Source organism: Beauveria bassiana (genome assembly GCF_000280675.1).
Source record: "Beauveria bassiana ARSEF 2860 unplaced genomic scaffold BBA_S00002, whole genome shotgun sequence".
In the NCBI taxonomy this organism is placed as follows: Eukaryota; Fungi; Ascomycota; class Sordariomycetes; order Hypocreales; family Cordycipitaceae; genus Beauveria; species Beauveria bassiana.
In genome coordinates, this window is record NW_007930837.1 from 1,628,948 (window position 1) to 1,645,688 (window position 16,741).

Consider the following 16,741-nt stretch of genomic DNA (forward strand, 5'->3'; position numbering starts at 1 on the left):
CATACGCAAAAGCATAGAGTATTGCCAAAATGAAGATTCCATACGTCTCCAACCCGCCCGAGACAACGACGCCCGAAGACGCCGCTATCGTCGCCCGCATCCAAGCCCGCCGTTCCCCACGGCCGCTCATCCCGCTGGACCTGGCGCTGCTGCACGCACCGCCCGTCGCCGACGGCTGGAACTCGTTTCTCGGTGCCATTCGCACGCGAACGTCCCTGCCAGACGACCTGCGCGAGCTGGCTATTTGCCGCGTCGCCGCGTGCAACAAGGCGTGGTTCGAGTGGGCGCACCACGCGCCGCTCGCCGTGCAGGGCGGCGTGAGCAGCGCGGCAATGGACGTGGTCAAAGCCGAAGCGCTGCCAGAGGCGAGGCCTGCAGCGCTGCTAAACGACAAGCAGTGGGCAGTGCTGAAGTACGCGGATGAGATGACGAGGCATGTGCAGGTCGAGGATGAGGTGTTTAAGCTGGTGAGGGCGCACTTTGACGATCGCGAGACGGTCGAGATCACGGCTACGGTGCGTTTAAATCTTAAGCATATGGGGCTGTCTGTTCTAATTGATGTTGTAAATAGGTCAGCGCGTACAATTGTGTCAGCCGCTTCCTGGTAGCTCTCGACGGTGAGTTGTAAAAGAAGAATTTCCAATACAGTATCTAGTCTACTCGGTGCTAACATAGTATGACAGTCGGCGAAAAGAACGGAACGGGTCCCGATGATGTTGCAGCTCACTGATAGATCAAATACTGGCATTTTGGGGAAAAGACTAGATAGGACAATGCAAGGGAGGGGGTAGAGGTGAAGTGTTGAACAGGAGGCCAACAACAGGAAAGTTCACGACATGAACTTTCAAGACGTCGGATACAGTATAAAAGTCAAGAAAAAAAATCCAAGTGGAAATATCGAACGCAACTGAAAGAAAAAGCCAAGTCGGCATCAGCTTGAATAGGCTTGAAGCGAAATGACAAGGGGTATATTGTCTAAGTGAAGTGAAGAAGGGAGGAGGCGAAGCATTATGAAGGGAAGTGGAGCAAAGAACAATAGAAGGCAAACAAACAGAAAGCTCTATCCAACAAGCAGCTGTCTCAGAGTGAGAGCCGCCCAAGTCTCTCAAATCCGCAGATCTTGTCTGAAAACAGGATCCTTTATGTTTTCGGTTTATATCGCATATGCCGTCGTTGTATGACCAAAAGCGCAAACAAAACTGTGAAAGAGAAGTGCAAAAAGGTGTCTAGAAATCGTTTGCCACGTGGCGTCATTGTACAACAGGTTCCGTCATTAATAAAGTATGTTTGACAGGTATCGGCTTGTCGGGAAAAAAAAAAGGACGTAGAATTCATTCAAGGCGTGGGCTTCGTGAAACATGAGACGAGCTACGGAGCCCTTTCCCGCGGTGACAGGGATCTCTCGACGGACATGGATCGCTCAATTGACGCATGACGCTGGTGCATGCGCGGTGAGAGCTGCAGCTCCTCGACAACGCCGGCCCAGCCCTGGCGGCCGTTGGAGGCGACGCTCTCCCGGTGGCCAATGGCTTGCATGGTGAGGCGGCGGACGGGGGGACGCTTAGGGATGGTCTCGGTGAGCGACTTGCGCAGGACAGGTTTGCTCGGCGGCGTCGCAAAGGCGGCGGGCGACTTCTCCATATCTCTGGGAAGCGGTGGAGGAGGAGGCGGCTGGCGATCTGCGACCGAGGTAATGATGCCGAGGAAGACGACGAGGAAGCGCATGCGCAGGAGATCGAGGCGACGGACGCGGTCCTCGAGGCGGGTGCGCTTGGCGGCCCAGAGGAGGCGGGTGCTGGTGCGCATAGCGCTGCCAGTGCCGGTGCCGGTGACGTGCTCAGCGGCGATGAGGAGGGCGTTGAGCTCCTCGCGCAGATCGTCGCCGGTCCTCTGAATCTCGCGGAGCAGCTGGGCGAGGCGGAGCTTGTCCTCGAGGCGCTGGACCTTGGCCATGTCCTTGTCGTAGCTCTCGTTTTCCTGAATGGAAAAGTCGACCGTGTCGATAAAGGTGGCCATCTCGCGCGGCGCCGCGGCGTATGCCGCCCAGTAGGTGCTCGCGGTCTGGGCGAGGACGGCAACGGAGAGGAGAAGGGCGGTCAGGACGAGGATCAGAGCCCACTGGAGCCAGCCCGAGTCGTCGGCCATGGTGAGGGGCGGCAGCGAAGAGGGGGATGCGATGATGCGGTAGTCGTGATGGTCGTGATGATGGTCGTGATCTTGAAAGAAGAGGCAGTCAACTCGTGGGAGCGGTTGCGAGGTAATGACATGATCCAGTGGTAAGGGCGGCGGCGGTGGTTGGGCAGCGTTGGTGGTGATGTAAGAGAAGGAGGAGGAGGAGGAGGAGGTGGTGCTGGTGTGGTCTGGTTTGTTGTGGCCAAAGGCGGATTAGACGAAAAAAAGAAACCCACTTGCCGATTGACAGGCTGCAGAGTCATCAGAGCTTCACTGCAGGATAATTCTACTCTGAGCCTGCATGCATGCGACGCCTGGATCCGCCAGGCAGAGGGGAAAGATATGGCTGGCTGGCTGGGCCGGTCCTGTTTGGTTTGCTTGGTGTTGGTGGGCTTGTGAAGCTGGCGGGCCATCCCGCCCCTGCATAAAGGCAAATATGGGCTTTTGGGGCCGGGGCTTTCTTTCGGTTTTTTTCCCGCCTAGCGAGCCAGTAGTAAAGAGAGCTAGGAGGCACCTGTTAACTTACGCACGCACTCTTGCATGCCGGGGAACAAGAAACGGCACCGTCGGCTGTTGTGCATTAGGCCACTCTGCAGCTGCAGACCCGAGGCCGTTGGGCATGTGGTCTTGTCATGTTTGTCTACCTAGATATCCGTACCCAAGTAGAATTAGATAGAGTGCCATTATTATTTATACCAGTAGATATTTTAAAGTTCCAGCTTGTGTCGTGAAAAGCGGCATCTTTCTTCTCCTACTTTTTCTCCCCCATTAGACAAACCTTCCATTTAACAAGCTATCCGAGGTTCCCTCTCCGTTCCTGATTGCACACATTGATACAAGTTTCATTCAGTTTTACGCTGATACTGGTGTTCATTGTAATGACAGAATAAGTATTTAATGACTAAACATTAGGGTAAGAGGAGGTTTCGATGGTACAATATCAAGAATATAAAACCAAAACAGTTATCAACAAGACATCCGATGTCCTAGTAATTTCCCGCAGTTTTCTAATAACCGACATACACTACTCGAAATTCACGGCCTTTGAGTAGCGCTCGCTTTGCCTGGGTTCCTGAATTGGCGGCCTCTGATCTGGACCCAACTCGAGCAGGCCAAGGAAAACGGGCAAGAATCGACTACTCATATCTTCGGGAAGCGCAATAAAAAACCTATTCTGACCTCTGCGTAGCTTATCTAGACCTAGGATATACTTCTTGAGCAGCCCCTCGTCGTTGCACCCAAGTGGGCGTTGGAAGAAGTGTGTTCCATCTTCAGAATACAGTAAATCCAGAGGGCGCATTAGTTCTCAAGCATCTATTGGCAAGGTAGAGTGTCCGACAGATAGCATAACAAACGGCGGAGACACCAACTATTAGCTTTTATATACGGCTTTGGCCATTAAATCATGGGGCGGAGCTCAAGTTGGCAAGTATCCCTCCCTACTTAGGTATTTCCCAAAATTAACTTATGCACAGGTTATTTCTCAAGGATCTTGAAGTGGAAAGGCATCAGGTAGAACGTCTATCAGTCATTGATTTGCCAAAGGTATGAAGAAAAAAAATTGATAACTAATCGAGCTGGTCAAATCAGTGTCAAGTATAGGCGGGTGAAGATGCCTATAGCAAAAAGTCATGTGAGCACCTCGAGTAATGACAACATCTTGAGATGTCTCGTCTACTCCCCGCGACCTTTGCCTACCTACTATCCTGTTCGCTTCACGGTTTCACATTTTCCGTCATTTTCCTCCACCTCCGTTGCCAAGTTCCTCTGCTCTTCCAACATCGCAACTATCAGACTTTTTAACTTTTTTAGCCAGTGAGAACTAGGTAATAGTGGTGGTGTTGGAAATGCTAGTGGAATCGTGCTCTAGCAGCCTCTGAATCAGAGAAAGAAAAATAGAAGATCAATAATTTATCATCACCGCTATATGCCCCGACGAGCTTTCTGAGAATTTCTATATAGCCTTTACCGACGCTGGGCCGCCTTTGATATATGATTTTTTTTTTAGGCGATCACGTACCTATTCGTGCTATTCTGCCTCTCCCTCCACTCCCTCCAAGTGAGACCTGGTGGAGCGCTAGCCGCCCAGAAAAGGAAACCAAAAGCAGCGCGGTGGAGTCGTGGCAGTCGACGCCTTTTACTTGCGACTGTGGCCTTAATCATTTGGGGACTCTTGCCTGCTATTGCACCTCGACATCAGCCGCCCTTCGTCGCCTTTTCACCAACCATTGCCATCCTCCTTGACTCTGGCCATCGAGGTCAATCGAAACGATATAGTGCCAGTCATTGCTAAATTTTCCACGGGCATCGCTTTTTGTCTCGGCAGAAATCTGCCGCATCGTGCAGCCGCTTCCTAGATCGAGGTCCTTGGCCGCTTAATCTTCGCTCAACATGGCCGCCAAGTCGAGGTTCACGAGGCTCGACGCCTTTACCAAGACGGTTGACGAGGCTCGAATCCGAACAACAAGCGGCGGTGTAGTCACTATTGTCTCCCTTCTCGTCGTTCTCTTCCTTGTTTGGGGGGAATGGGCCGACTACAGAACCATTGCCATTCGCCCTGAGCTCGTCGTCGACCAGGGACGAGGTGAGTTGCGCAAATGGAAACAAAACCGCCAATGTGCTATGTGACTAACACGAGCGGCGGTACAGGCGAGCGCATGGACATTCACCTCAACATTACATTTCCCCGCATGCCCTGCGAGCTCCTGACCCTCGATGTTATGGATGTGTCCGGCGAGCAGCAGCACGGCGTCGCCCACGGGGTGCACAAGGTCCGTCTCCGTCCTGAAGCCGAAGGCGGCGGCGTCATTGATGTTAGCTCGCTGGACCTGCACAATGATGCTGCGGAACACCTCGACCCCAGCTACTGCGGCGACTGCGGCGGCGCGCCCGCCCCGAGCAACGTCAAGAAGGCCGGCTGTTGCAACACGTGCGAGGAGATACGTGAGGCGTACGCCCAGGTGTCGTGGGCGTTTGGCGACGGCAAGGCGTTTGAGCAGTGCGAGCGCGAGCACTATGCCGAGCGTCTGGAGGAGCAGCGCCACGAAGGCTGCCGCATTGACGGCCTCTTGCAGGTGAACAAGGTTGTGGGCAACTTTCACTTGGCTCCCGGCCGCAGCTTCAGCAACGGCAACATGCACGTCCACGACCTCAAAAACTACTGGGAGACAACGGACGACAAGAAGCACGACTTTACGCACTACATTCACCACTTGCGCTTCGGTCCGCAGCTGCCCGAGGCAGTTGTCAAGAAGATGGGCAAGGGTGCCACGCCGTGGACAAACCACCACGCCAACCCGCTGGATAACACGAAGCAGCTTACCGACGACCCCAACTACAATTTCATGTACTTTGTCAAGATTGTGCCCACGTCTTTTCTTCCTCTGGGCTGGGAGAAGATGTCACGCGCGATGAACACTGACGGTAGCGTCGAGACACACCAGTACTCTGTGACGAGCCACAAGAGAAGTCTCACCGGGGGCGACGACGCTGCTGAGGGCCACGCTGAGCGTCTTCACTCTAGAGGTGGCATTCCAGGTGTCTTCTTTTCATATGTAAGTTACAACGATCTACGAGCACCCCAATAGACGAACGCATACCTAATAATTCCTAGGACATTTCACCTATGAAGGTCATCAATCGCGAGGAGCAGGGCAAGAGCTTCCTTGGCTTCATCGCCGGTCTCTGTGCTGTCGTTGGCGGTACTTTGACAGTTGCGGCCGCCGTCGACCGTGGCCTGTTCGAGGGCACGACGAGGCTGAAGAAGATCCGATCCAAGAACCTTTGAGGGGCGCAAATAGAGAATTGCTTTTTTTCTGTTTCAAGGAAATATGTGAGGGAGGAAGAGCTGTTGCAGCGTTTCGAGAATTCGGCGTTTTTGTTTTCAAGTTTTTGGCATAAACTGGTTATTGTTCTCGTCTTGAGCGGGCTAGATATTAAGGCCGAGGGTTGCGGAGTTGGAGAGGTGATGCATGAGAGCAGTCGTGCGCTGCAAGGGGAGTTCAATGTGTTGCTAACGAGAGGCAGGATATAGGTAGACAGGCATGTCATGTGCCTAATTGGTGCTTTTACGACTGTAATTTCTGTACATGATCGTATTAAAGATTTCCACTGTCGCTGGTCTTGGAGGAAAAGCAAGATGCCTTTCTTTCAACTTTGTCGCATTACCATTGAAGGGGGCTAAAAGTAACGGCCCGCTGTCTTGACTTGTGAGACTGGGGAATTATGGGCACGGGAGTGACAAGGGAGGAAGCATGTTTCACCCGAGCTGGCCCGAGTGTGTCTGTTGTAACTTGTATTTATGTGTGTGTGCGTATTTGGCGTACCTATGCAGGTACGGAGACATTGGACAAGACGTAGCGCGTCTCTTCTAAGTGTTGTGTGTGTGATTACTGAGACGCATGGAAGCGAGTGGCATAGAAACGAGACTTGAGTGATGGGAAGAAGGGAAAAAAATTGAGAAAAGCAATAAAATAAAGAGAGAAATTTATGTGCAATGTTTTTTGTGAGAAGCACTTTCAAGTTCTGTAGATCAATGAATTGCTGTTACGGGAGGTACAAAAGTGTGGGGACGAAGGCATTCAGGGGTGCATCTGGTGCAGGCAGTGTTTGTGCATGCGATGAGGGATGTCAGGATAAATTCGAGGATGAGAGAAGCAAGATGATGCGATGCATGCATTGCACTGATTTACAGACTTGTTATTCGATTTCTGTTCCTTGGGAATGTCATGCGAGGCTGCGTGCGCGGCGTAGCTGCAAAGTAATGCTTTCCCCCCTGGGTTCGTACGCAAGGCTGCATTTTGCATGAGCAGGGGCATTGGCAGGAGCACAGGTTTCGCCAGGGTAGACTGTTTATGAATCGTTTCATGGATCGTTGTAGCCATATGAGAGGAACAAGGGCGCGTTAGACTAGTGATGGTGTGCGTCGCAAATCAACCAGTTGCAGGAGGAGTGCGCTTCTCTGAAAATACGAGCTCAGACGGGTTCACCCTCACTTTCCGCGTGTGAATTACTTTTAGCACGAGAGTGGCAAAGAGACGAGGCTGAATCTGGTTGTAGTATTCTGTAATCATTATTCCGTAGTGTTATGATACTGGAGACGGCCGCAAGTGGCAAGTGCTTTTGAGTGAGATTGAGATGGACAAGCCCCTGTCGGTCTATTTTATTAATAGCTCCGCAAGGCCCAGTGGATGCCGGGCGAGGGCATGTGCGTATGTACTTCGTATCCAGATTGCGACTGAGCCGAGGTGGGACGGGAGCAGCCAGCGATGGGCCTATTTAGGAGTTTGCTTTTACGAAAGGGAATGAAAAAGGAAGAACGGCATGCGCAAAGCTCGCAACAGGAAATCTGGAGTGAGAGTCGAGTGTATTCGTTGGCAGCAGCGTCCCTTGTTTCCTTTTTCCCTTTTTGTTCCAGGTGGGGCTGCTGTGACGCATAGGCCATGCACGACGGCAGACGAAGTGATGAGCTGGGGAAATAAAAAGAAAAAACATGTCTGTGGCTTGGGATGTGATGATGCCCTCGAGAATTGTCCTTACCAGTTATTCCGTACAAAAGTACAGAGGTAAGGTGATTGGACCATAATAATTGGTTCCCTTCCCTGGTTGGTTCCCGCACAGGTAACCCACTAAGCAAGGCGCAAAAATCCTCTGCCCAAACGGAAGCTGCCTGAGCCCAACTACCTAGGTAGTCTCTCTCCATCAACGGTGACAATCCATATCAGTCTGCCCTGGTAATACGGTGAACACGATTTTCCCATGACCGCGACTTGCTGATTGCTGCCCCGCTGGTTTCTTGTAAGGGTTTTTTTTTTTTCTATAAAAATCTTGTCCACCAAGTTCGACTCACAAAACACGAAAACATGTGTATTATTCCGTACCTGCTAATTATTAGCGTACCTAGAGAGGCTAGTGCAGGTACCCCCATTTAGCCCCCCTTGTCACGCCGCTTGGTCCCCTGTTCAGAGCTGGCAGCGCCATTGTCCCCCAATGTCCCCTCCCCCCCGGGTGCTCCTTTCTGCACCTGCTGCACGAGCATTGCTGTACCGCTGCTGCACCGCCAATCCCCAACGCCAACGCCAACACCAACGCCCCCAGCTCACTGCCAACTTGTTCCCCGTTGGAACTTCTCACTCTCCCTCCTGCTTGCCTAATCTTTCGCTGGCCTCTTGACAATACATTTCCTTTTGTTTCTTCATCTTCGCTACAGAAATCCATCTCTCTGCGCACCCCCGGTCCATCATACTTCCTTCATACTTTCCACAGCGCGTCCTTCGCACCCGCAAATAATCTAGGTTCCCCCGACTACCTACGTCTCCGCATGCCTCACCCGCCCGCCAACCCTCGACCTACGAAGTAGGAGAACCTCCTCCTGACTTGGGCCACTGCGTCGTCCAATTGCCTTGGTCCCTCGTCTTTCAACCGAAAACTTCTTCGCTTCGCTCGACGCTCCTTTCTTCTCTAAGTCCCGCGTCATTACGTGGTGTCTCTTCCTTTGTTAATAGCGTCTCTCAGACCTCCCATTGAGACCTCACATCTACCTGTTTTCGACGACACCATCGTTTCTTACCCCGTCCGCTACATGGCGAGCCCCTCGACTCCCTGCTCGTCTCCTCTCTTCTGAGTCGCTGATCTCCTTCTCAAGAACGAGAACGAAATTCTGCCGTGAGCCTGCCCGAGACACCTCGCTCGTTCTGCTCCGGTTCGCGAGCAACGCCTTGGCCAGCGGCCAAGCCTCTCACCATGTCCGACAAACGCCCAAATCTGTTGGACCTGCGGTCGACCTCGCACGCCTCTGGCGTTTCCAGTGCCTCCAGGCCCCTTCGCTCCCCGCGCTTGCACATTGCTGGTGAGGCGCCCCCCGAGCTCTCCCCACTCGACGCCTTTGCTCTCCAGAGTCGCCTTCTCGCCAAGCAGCTTCAAAATGGCGACAAGGACGGCAACAGGGTCAGCCGACTGCCGCCTCTCACCCTCCAAAGCCCTTTGGTCGTGCAGGGCCGATCTGATTATTTTCGATCCATGGCCCACGAATCTCCAACGGACCCCGCCTTTTCGCCTGATAGCGCCAGCGACTCTGTTGGCCTCAAGACTGAGTTCGAGGATGCGTTTGAAGCCTGCGACCGTCCCGTTTCCATGCACCCGCGCATGAGCCGCATCCAGCCCAATCTCGATGATGCACCTCCCATGCCAGGAGCTTTTCCCGAAATGCCTCGCGGCCGCCAGCAACTCATTCCCGACGGAACAGATAGCTTCTTCGGAGCTCGTACCCGCTCCCCATCCCCCATCCAAAGCGACACTCAGTCGCAATTCGAAAAACGATCAGAAAAATCACCAGTTCGAAATATCCCTGGCGCCTTTCCTTCCAACCAGCTCGCAGTTTCTCCCGAAAGACCACGTCCGTCTTTCGAAGACACTGGCCTTGTTCCTCCCAGGCCTCCCTTCATGGCCAAGCGAACATCAAGCATCAAATCCTCGCCTCCGGCCTCAATAGATGATGACTTTACAAGCACTCCTGCCAGCTCTTTTCACTCCACAACAGCACGCAAGCTTTCCTCAGCAAGTAGCGCTTTTGCCGCTCCGGGACCTCTCCCAAACAGTTTCCAGAGATCCCCCTCCGTGGCCTCTGACGCCTCCGGCCTTCCTCGTCCTTCTTTCAACTTTTCTCGCCCACTTAGTCGCGCTGGTACCCCTTCCTTCGACCTGCCTTCAAGACAAGCCTCCTCGGATAGCCAGCCCTCATTCTATTTGGCCGATGATGCCCATACGCCGGTCAGCATGTATAGTGAGGCATTCCTCGATCAGCAAGTAGATGATGGTAAAGGCACTGGCCAGTCATATATATACTCAAAATTCACTCTGCCACGAGGAAAAGCTGTCCACAGGTCAGAACCGCCCGAAACATACCCTCTCACACCTTCAACTTCAGATCCACGCAAACTATCAGGCGCGCCGCCTTCCCCACCAAGTCGCCCTTCTAGTTCATCGGCGAGATTCATGGGAGACGACGCGTCAAGCTTCATTGCCCGTCCTTCTTTTGATGCGGGTAAGACGAGCTTGGACATTGCCAGACTAGGTCCTGCAGGATATCCATCTCCGAGTCCGAGCCGGCGCTCAGTCGATGTCGCTCGGCGCTCAGAGGAAGTCGCTCGTGGCCGAACTTTACAATCAAATCTCAATGATGCACGTGGTAGAACGCCCGTATCTACTACTCTGGCATCCGCTAGTGCTGGCACCGTTCGACCACCCCCCACAGCAACGTCCTTTTCATCTTCTTTACCCGAGTTAACAGCTGAAGACCATTTGGAAAAGGGTGTCCAATTGCACGAGAATGGATCACTCAAGGAGTCAACGTATCATTTGCGACTCGCTGCCAAGCAACACAATCCTACTGCCATGCTGCTTTACGCCCTTGCCTGTCGCCACGGCTGGGGGATGCGGCCCAGCCAACGAGAAGGCGTTGAGTGGCTTCGCAAGGCTGCTGAACATGCTAGTGTCGAGATTGCCGACGACGAAGACCACGCCAAAGAGGGGACGCACGTAGATGTTATCGAACGGCGAGCGCATAAGGCGCAGTTTGCCCTTAGTATCTACGAGCTTGGAGTCAGTCACATGAATGGTTGGGGCATTGAGCAAGACAAGGCTCTTGCTCTCCGATGTTTTGAAATCGCAGGCAGTAAGTTTGTAATCCAGACTCAAAACAAAGTGACACTAACAGTTCTTAGACTGGGGCGATGTTGATGCTCTTGCCGAGGCAGGCTTCTGCTACGCCCAAGGTGTCGGCTGCAAAAAGAACCTCAAGAAGAGTGCCAAATTTTACAGACTTGCCGAAACCAAGGGTATGAGCATGGTTGGCAATAGCTGGTATGTCAAGACCTCACTGGTCACAGTTTCATTTTGCTCTAACAAAGTGCCAGGATTCACAAGGCCAAGTACAACGATGATGCCGCCAAAGACGCCAAAAAGATACGAAGCAGATCGAGAGCACGAACCATGTTTGGCTTGAAGCAACGTTCCGTTGAGTAAAAGGTCACAGTAACACCTTCGCAATCAACAGTGGGAGTCAGCCTACAAGCAATCATGATGATGAAACAAATTTCGATCAGCATTTCACCCTTTTCATTCGCATCTTCTATTCTACGCCTATTTTTTCATCCATCTTTTTTCGGCATAATCGACATTGGAGTTTTATGGGCGCGATCGGCTTTTTGAAATTGTCTCAATCGCTACCACGGATAGTCACTTTTTTCCCATTATATACCACACACTTCTTCTGCTCCCACTTGGGGGCATATGCAACCTTAATGGCTGCTTTAGATGCCACCTCTTTCTACAGCACCTGCTCTTACTCCATGTCGGCGATCCAGTGCTTTGTCTGTTAGTCAACAACAGCTTCCATATCTTGTGTCACATTATGTACAGAATATACCATGACATTGACCTTCTGCGTTCATCATCTTGCTCGGCACATGTCAAATAGCAATCTAAACACCCCTTAACCTTGAGATATCCGTATGCCTGTGCGTTCTTCTATTCGGCCCATGCAATATATTGGCCAACAGAATTGATTAACCGATTCACTCCTTCATCGAAGCATGTTGACATGCTGACTGGGTAATTGGGATCAAACGATGATATTGTTACAGCAAAGTCTCCTTGTATCTAATCGCAAATCGTGGTTGTCATCACATCTCCCCATCCTTTCTTGCCGAACTTGGGCTGCGTTTACAGCTCTATGTGTCAACCTCCATACGGTCTCCTTCAACAGGTACCTCCTGCACCGTGATATATCTGCCAATCTCATTCTTCTTGATGATGCGCTCGTCGAGGACATTGGTGGTGCCCTTGGGGAAGACATAGCTCTGCAGCTTGGCGGACTTTTCGTTGGGTTTGATAAAGTTGCGAAGTAGCGTCGTCTTTTCCTGCGTGATGACGGCAACGTCAACGTTGGAGCCGGAGCCGAGATCGTTGAAGATACCGGCGAGGATGGCGTCGCTGGTGAGCTTGATGGCTTCGTCCTTGGTCAGGTCAGGCTTCCACTGGGTCTCAAAGACGGACATGGCGGCGAGGGAGCCGCTGCCCATGGTGACGTAGGGCAGCTTGTCGGTGCTGCCGTGGGCGTGTACGGTGAAGAGGTGAGTCCCGGTGGGGTCGCAGCCGGCGACGACGAGGTAGGCGCCAATGTGGCCCTGGTAGCGGAAGAGGTGCTGCTTGAGCATGGTCATGCAGGTGACAACGCGGGGCTTGCGGCCCGTCGAGAGAGAGTGCAGCTCCAGCTGCGACGAGATGAGAGCTGTGGTGAACTCGGTATCGGCGGCAGTGCCGGCACCCGCACACCAAATCTGCGGCGTGATGTAGTGCAGCTTCTCGCAGTTCTTGTCGGCGACGATGGGTCCTGACGTGGCACGCGTATCGGCGGCAATCTGGGAGAGAGGATCATGTTAGAGCTTGGAGGGACCCTTGATGGGGAGGGGAAATTGTCAACGTACCACGACACCGCCATCATATATGCAGCCGACAATGGTCGTGCCGGTGCTCGTGGCCTTGGGCAGAGGCACGCCGCGCGAATGAAGCGCCGCATTGCGGTTGTAATTGGTAAAGTCGAAGCCGGGCATCGTTGGGACAAAACGCAGCGCGGGAAGCCAACAGGGAAAGCTCTCTGAATTCCAAAAGGGTGTTTGCGTATAGTTTTCCTATCGTTTGCGGGATGCGAAAGGCGGCAGAGAATCTGAAAACTAGTGTTGAGGCCGGGCTGGTCCGTGAATGATGGGTTCGAATCGGGAGCGGTCGATGCTCCAGAGGGTTGAGAGCTGAGGCGAATGCTATACTGGGTATGAGTGTTGCAAGGCAGGAGCTGATGACGAGGCTAAAAGGTGCGCGCCTCACCACAGACGGCCGTCTGGGAAGCTCCCAGCCTTGCGCGTCGCTGATTGGCCAAAACTCCCCAGGTTGCAGCAGTCGTCGCAGCCTGCAGGGATTTCTGCATGCTGCACGTGACTGCGAGCTTGACCGTAACAAACGGAACTTATTCACAACAAGTAGTGAGTCTGCGGGAGAGAAATCGGACAGCAGTGAATGCATTTTGCTGAATATCGCCGAAAATTCAATTTCATTTGTATCTCACACAATCTTCGGTCATTTTGTGGAAGAAGTCACCGCCAATTGGGGGAATCACGCAGACCAACAAGCCGCAATAGCTCACCTGGACTAAAACGGTACGGCACCAAAGTAACGCCAGGCGGCGCACTGGGGAGATGCTACAATAGTATGCCCGACAGTCTACAGACTGATACGCAAGCAGTAAGGGTAGGGGTAGGGGTAGCAGCTCGTAGTGGTAGTGGTAGTGGTGCTGGTAGCTTAGGTAGTAGCTAGTGTGCTCTAAAAGCAGCCTGGAATTAAGAATTTTGGCTCCATCTTCCTACTGCTACTTCTTCCACTTCCTACCACTACCACTACCTCTTTCACTACCTACCGCTACCTCTTCCACTTCCTACCACTACCTCTTCGACTTACCACCTCTACTACTAGCTTCCGCGTTTGTTTCGCAACGGGTTGCGATTCTGGTAATGAAGCCGTTGCGTTTAGGTGGTAGGTGGATGGATGGTTTAGACAAGTAAGATATTGGAGAGCTTAGCACCTGTAAAGCATTTGTAGCACCTGTACATTTTAGTGTAGAGCTACTTATTCGCACATGACTTGATATGGGTCGTGAAAATTGATCAGAGGCATGATGTTAAAAGGGGCTGAGCCTGGGATTAATCATTCGCAGACAACTGGCTTATAGTTGTAGTTTTGGAGAAGTCGGTTAGACAGAACAGTGACATTCCCTCAAATACTCGTGAGAATATAGCAGTCACTCCTTAAAGATACATGATCATTGCTGCTGCTATAGTTGTTGTAAATAATCGGTTTCCTTGCTCGGCTTTCGACAGAAGCGACAGTGCGCTGCTGAGCCTGGTCCTGATGCTAGGTTATGACTGATTCCTATAAAAACTAAATCCCGTGGCCGATGACATAATATATAACCATCTTTCCCGCAAGCCTCTCCAATTATCGTAACTATTCTACTACACCATGGCTCACCCTCAGAAATTTTACGTTCGACTGGCGAGCCTAGAAGCCCATGACGCGCAATTCATTATCGCAGCTTTCGACTCAACGCTACCGCGCCTTGCTGCGATCGGCTCTGCAGAGATGTGGGGAGAACAGCTCTTCTCCGAACAGGAGGGTTTTGCGCAGGAGACGATTAAGTCCGTCCAGGAATCTCAAGACCCAGACAGTGCGTCGAAAATCTTTATCGCAGAGACCCAAAGGACAGCGGAGCGCGTTCGAGTCGGAAGTGCTACGGTACGCGAAGACTCTATGCCTGCGTACATTATCGAGCACGAAAAAATGAAGCCCTATGTCCAGGGGGCAGATAATTTCCTATTTTTAGAAGTAATCATCGCAGATTACCGCACAGATGGGCTTCACAAAGGCGTTGGAACATGTTTACTTGAATATATCCAACGCTACGGGCGCGAACGCAGCAAGAAAACGCTATATGTTGACTGCTGGCCCGGTAACGGCGGCAAACTAAACAGGTGATGTGCTATCCGGGCGGTTCTTGGACACAAGTACTCATCCAAGACACAGGTATTATGAGAAACAAGGCTTTGAAAAGGTTGGAGACTTTTCCTTCCCCCGAGCAAGCGGTGGCACCTGGCCTGGTACTCTCTTTCGCATGCCTTTAGATAGTGAATGACAGCCATAGCATCGCACATGAAGATATTGATCTCCGTGAGTAGGCATTTGCCAATCTCCGCGCTGAATGTCGCTTTGCTCCCTAACTTATAAGAACGTACATAATTAAGGCCCAAGAGGGGGGGACAAGAAAAACCGGTCCACTCGCCTATTATTGACGCCGTGTTCTTTATCATAACTACGCCGCGTCCTCGGCCAACAGTTATTCAACCATGGCCGGCATTGTCGATTGCAGCTCGGAGCAAAGAGAGAGAGAGAGCTGGCTAGCTGGGCAATTCCACGGGGCCGGATTGGTGAGCAGGAAGCTCTCTTGGACCCCATCCTCCTGTGGCTCTGTGCGATGGATTTTTTTTATCCTCGGCGTTTGACAAGGCCAACTGCTCAGCGCTTCTTTTCTCCTTGCTTCTTGTCGCCGTGGCCTTTTTGTCGCGCCGAATCAAGTAAATGGCAACAAGACCAAAGATGCAGAGGAGAGCGATTCCACCAATCACACCACCGATAATAGCAGGAGTGTTATTGGTGCCAGAACCTTGAGGCGTGGCAATATTGGAGGTTGCTGGTGCCATTGCAGATGATGTCGGGCCGGCCGAGGTAGTACTGCCGCCATTACTGCCGCCAGTATTGCCGCTGGTACTGCTGCTAGTGGCTGGCGTTGTCCACGTCTGTTTCGGCTCCGAGCCTGCTGTTGGCAGAGGCGTTGGCTGCGTGGCCTTTGTGTCTTGGGTCGTCGTTGTCGTCGTCGTCGCTGCGGCAGTAGGAGACACGAAATAACTATGTATGCCAGACTTCCCACCACAAGCAATATACGAATACGATTGATCAGTGGCCAAGGCCAACAGAGCGGTGGAACAATATTGGTCCGAGTTACTGTCAACAAATGTGCGTCAGTAATTCGTTCTTCAAGGTCTCGATAGGAATTGAAGCACCAACCATGTAAATGTTGTAAGCTCTCCTTGGAGATTGCCACAACCTTTTGTGCAGTAATGCTGATCAATGCAGGCTCCAGCCAGGCCACAGTCAACGGCTCGACCAACCGTGGTGGGACAGAAACCCCACAGGCTATTTGCTGTATCGAACCGACAGTTATATCCAGAATTGGCGGTGCGAAAGTCGGTCGGATTTCCATCCAGATAGCCACAGGTTGTGAGCGGGTCGGGCTCGCCAGCTCGAATCAACAGGTGCTGCGTCTCATTGGTACCGGCAGCGTGATGAGCGTTGAAGAGGTAGTAGTAGGCTAGGTTTGGGAAAGCAGACGAGCTGCGAAAAGGAGCGAGGAGAAGAAGAAAAGAAAAGTAACGAGGCATCTTGTGCTGCCAAGGTGTAGCCCAACAGGCGAGGAAGAAGACGAACGAGAGGGAGGCGCACAAGGCATACATAACCACCACCAACCACCAACTTATAACTTATAACGGTGGGCGACCCGCCAATACCCTTCCGTTGGAGGTGTGCCACCACTGTAGCGCCATTGGGGAGATGGGGTAAGAGAGATGTTTTATTTAATTTCCGACCACGCATGCCGCTACTTGGAAGGATTGCTGTCGAAGGACGCGCTGGCCAAGTCGGCGGGTCACGTCGGCGGCGGCGGCCGATGTTGGTTGGGTCTGCGGGTATATGGACCGGTATCCTCTAATACATGTTAGGTATGGTGCCCGCTTTTCGTCTGCGGACAGATGCATCGCAGTCTGCGGGCCGACAGGGCCGTAAGACCGGCTGGGGTTCTCTTTGGATCTGTATCGCTCTGATTGGCAGGTTGGCAGGTAACACCACCACCTTATATATTGTAACCGCCGTAAATTTCTCCTGTTTCCCGCCCCTGTCAGGCCAAAGCCTT

The 16,741-nt window shown here is 52.4% G+C and overlaps 7 protein-coding genes across 7 annotated transcripts; 4 read left to right on the plus strand and 3 right to left on the minus strand.

Moving 5' to 3' along the window:
* Positions 1-29: 29 nt before the first annotated feature.
* BBA_01142 (carboxymuconolactone decarboxylase) lies at positions 30-730 on the plus strand (the record flags this gene model as incomplete). The annotated part of the gene is made up of 3 exons (XM_008596239.1): positions 30-515; positions 572-617; positions 684-730. 3 exons carry the CDS (start codon positions 30-32, stop codon positions 728-730), a joined length of 579 nt encoding a protein of 192 aa, XP_008594461.1.
* Positions 731-1,368: 638 nt separating this feature from the next.
* Positions 1,369-2,145, minus strand: BBA_01143 (uncharacterized protein; the record flags this gene model as incomplete). Its single annotated transcript, XM_008596240.1, has 1 exon — positions 1,369-2,145. The coding sequence occupies one exon, from the start codon at positions 2,143-2,145 to the stop codon at positions 1,369-1,371; it is 777 nt and encodes a 258-aa protein (XP_008594462.1).
* Positions 2,146-4,563: 2,418 nt separating this feature from the next.
* BBA_01144 (endoplasmic reticulum-golgi intermediate compartment protein 3) lies at positions 4,564-5,959 on the plus strand (the record flags this gene model as incomplete). Its single annotated transcript, XM_008596241.1, has 3 exons — positions 4,564-4,756; positions 4,822-5,726; positions 5,786-5,959. 3 exons carry the CDS (start codon positions 4,564-4,566, stop codon positions 5,957-5,959), a joined length of 1,272 nt encoding a protein of 423 aa, XP_008594463.1.
* Positions 5,960-8,913: 2,954 nt separating this feature from the next.
* On the plus strand, positions 8,914-11,193 carry BBA_01145 (cell cycle inhibitor Nif1; the record flags this gene model as incomplete). The annotated part of the gene is made up of 3 exons (XM_008596242.1): positions 8,914-10,843; positions 10,893-11,031; positions 11,085-11,193. The coding sequence occupies 3 exons, from the start codon at positions 8,914-8,916 to the stop codon at positions 11,191-11,193; spliced, it is 2,178 nt and encodes a 725-aa protein (XP_008594464.1).
* A 707-nt stretch (positions 11,194-11,900) lies between these two features.
* On the minus strand, positions 11,901-12,782 carry BBA_01146 (proteasome A-type and B-type; the record flags this gene model as incomplete). The annotated part of the gene is made up of 2 exons (XM_008596243.1): positions 11,901-12,590; positions 12,657-12,782. The coding sequence occupies 2 exons, from the start codon at positions 12,780-12,782 to the stop codon at positions 11,901-11,903; spliced, it is 816 nt and encodes a 271-aa protein (XP_008594465.1).
* Positions 12,783-14,241: 1,459 nt separating this feature from the next.
* BBA_01147 (Acyl-CoA N-acyltransferase) lies at positions 14,242-14,754 on the plus strand (the record flags this gene model as incomplete). The annotated part of the gene is made up of 1 exon (XM_008596244.1): positions 14,242-14,754. The coding sequence occupies one exon, from the start codon at positions 14,242-14,244 to the stop codon at positions 14,752-14,754; it is 513 nt and encodes a 170-aa protein (XP_008594466.1).
* A 419-nt stretch (positions 14,755-15,173) lies between these two features.
* On the minus strand, positions 15,174-16,214 carry BBA_01148 (uncharacterized protein; the record flags this gene model as incomplete). Its single annotated transcript, XM_008596245.1, has 2 exons — positions 15,174-15,777; positions 15,841-16,214. 2 exons carry the CDS (start codon positions 16,212-16,214, stop codon positions 15,174-15,176), a joined length of 978 nt encoding a protein of 325 aa, XP_008594467.1.
* Positions 16,215-16,741: the final 527 nt, after the last annotated feature.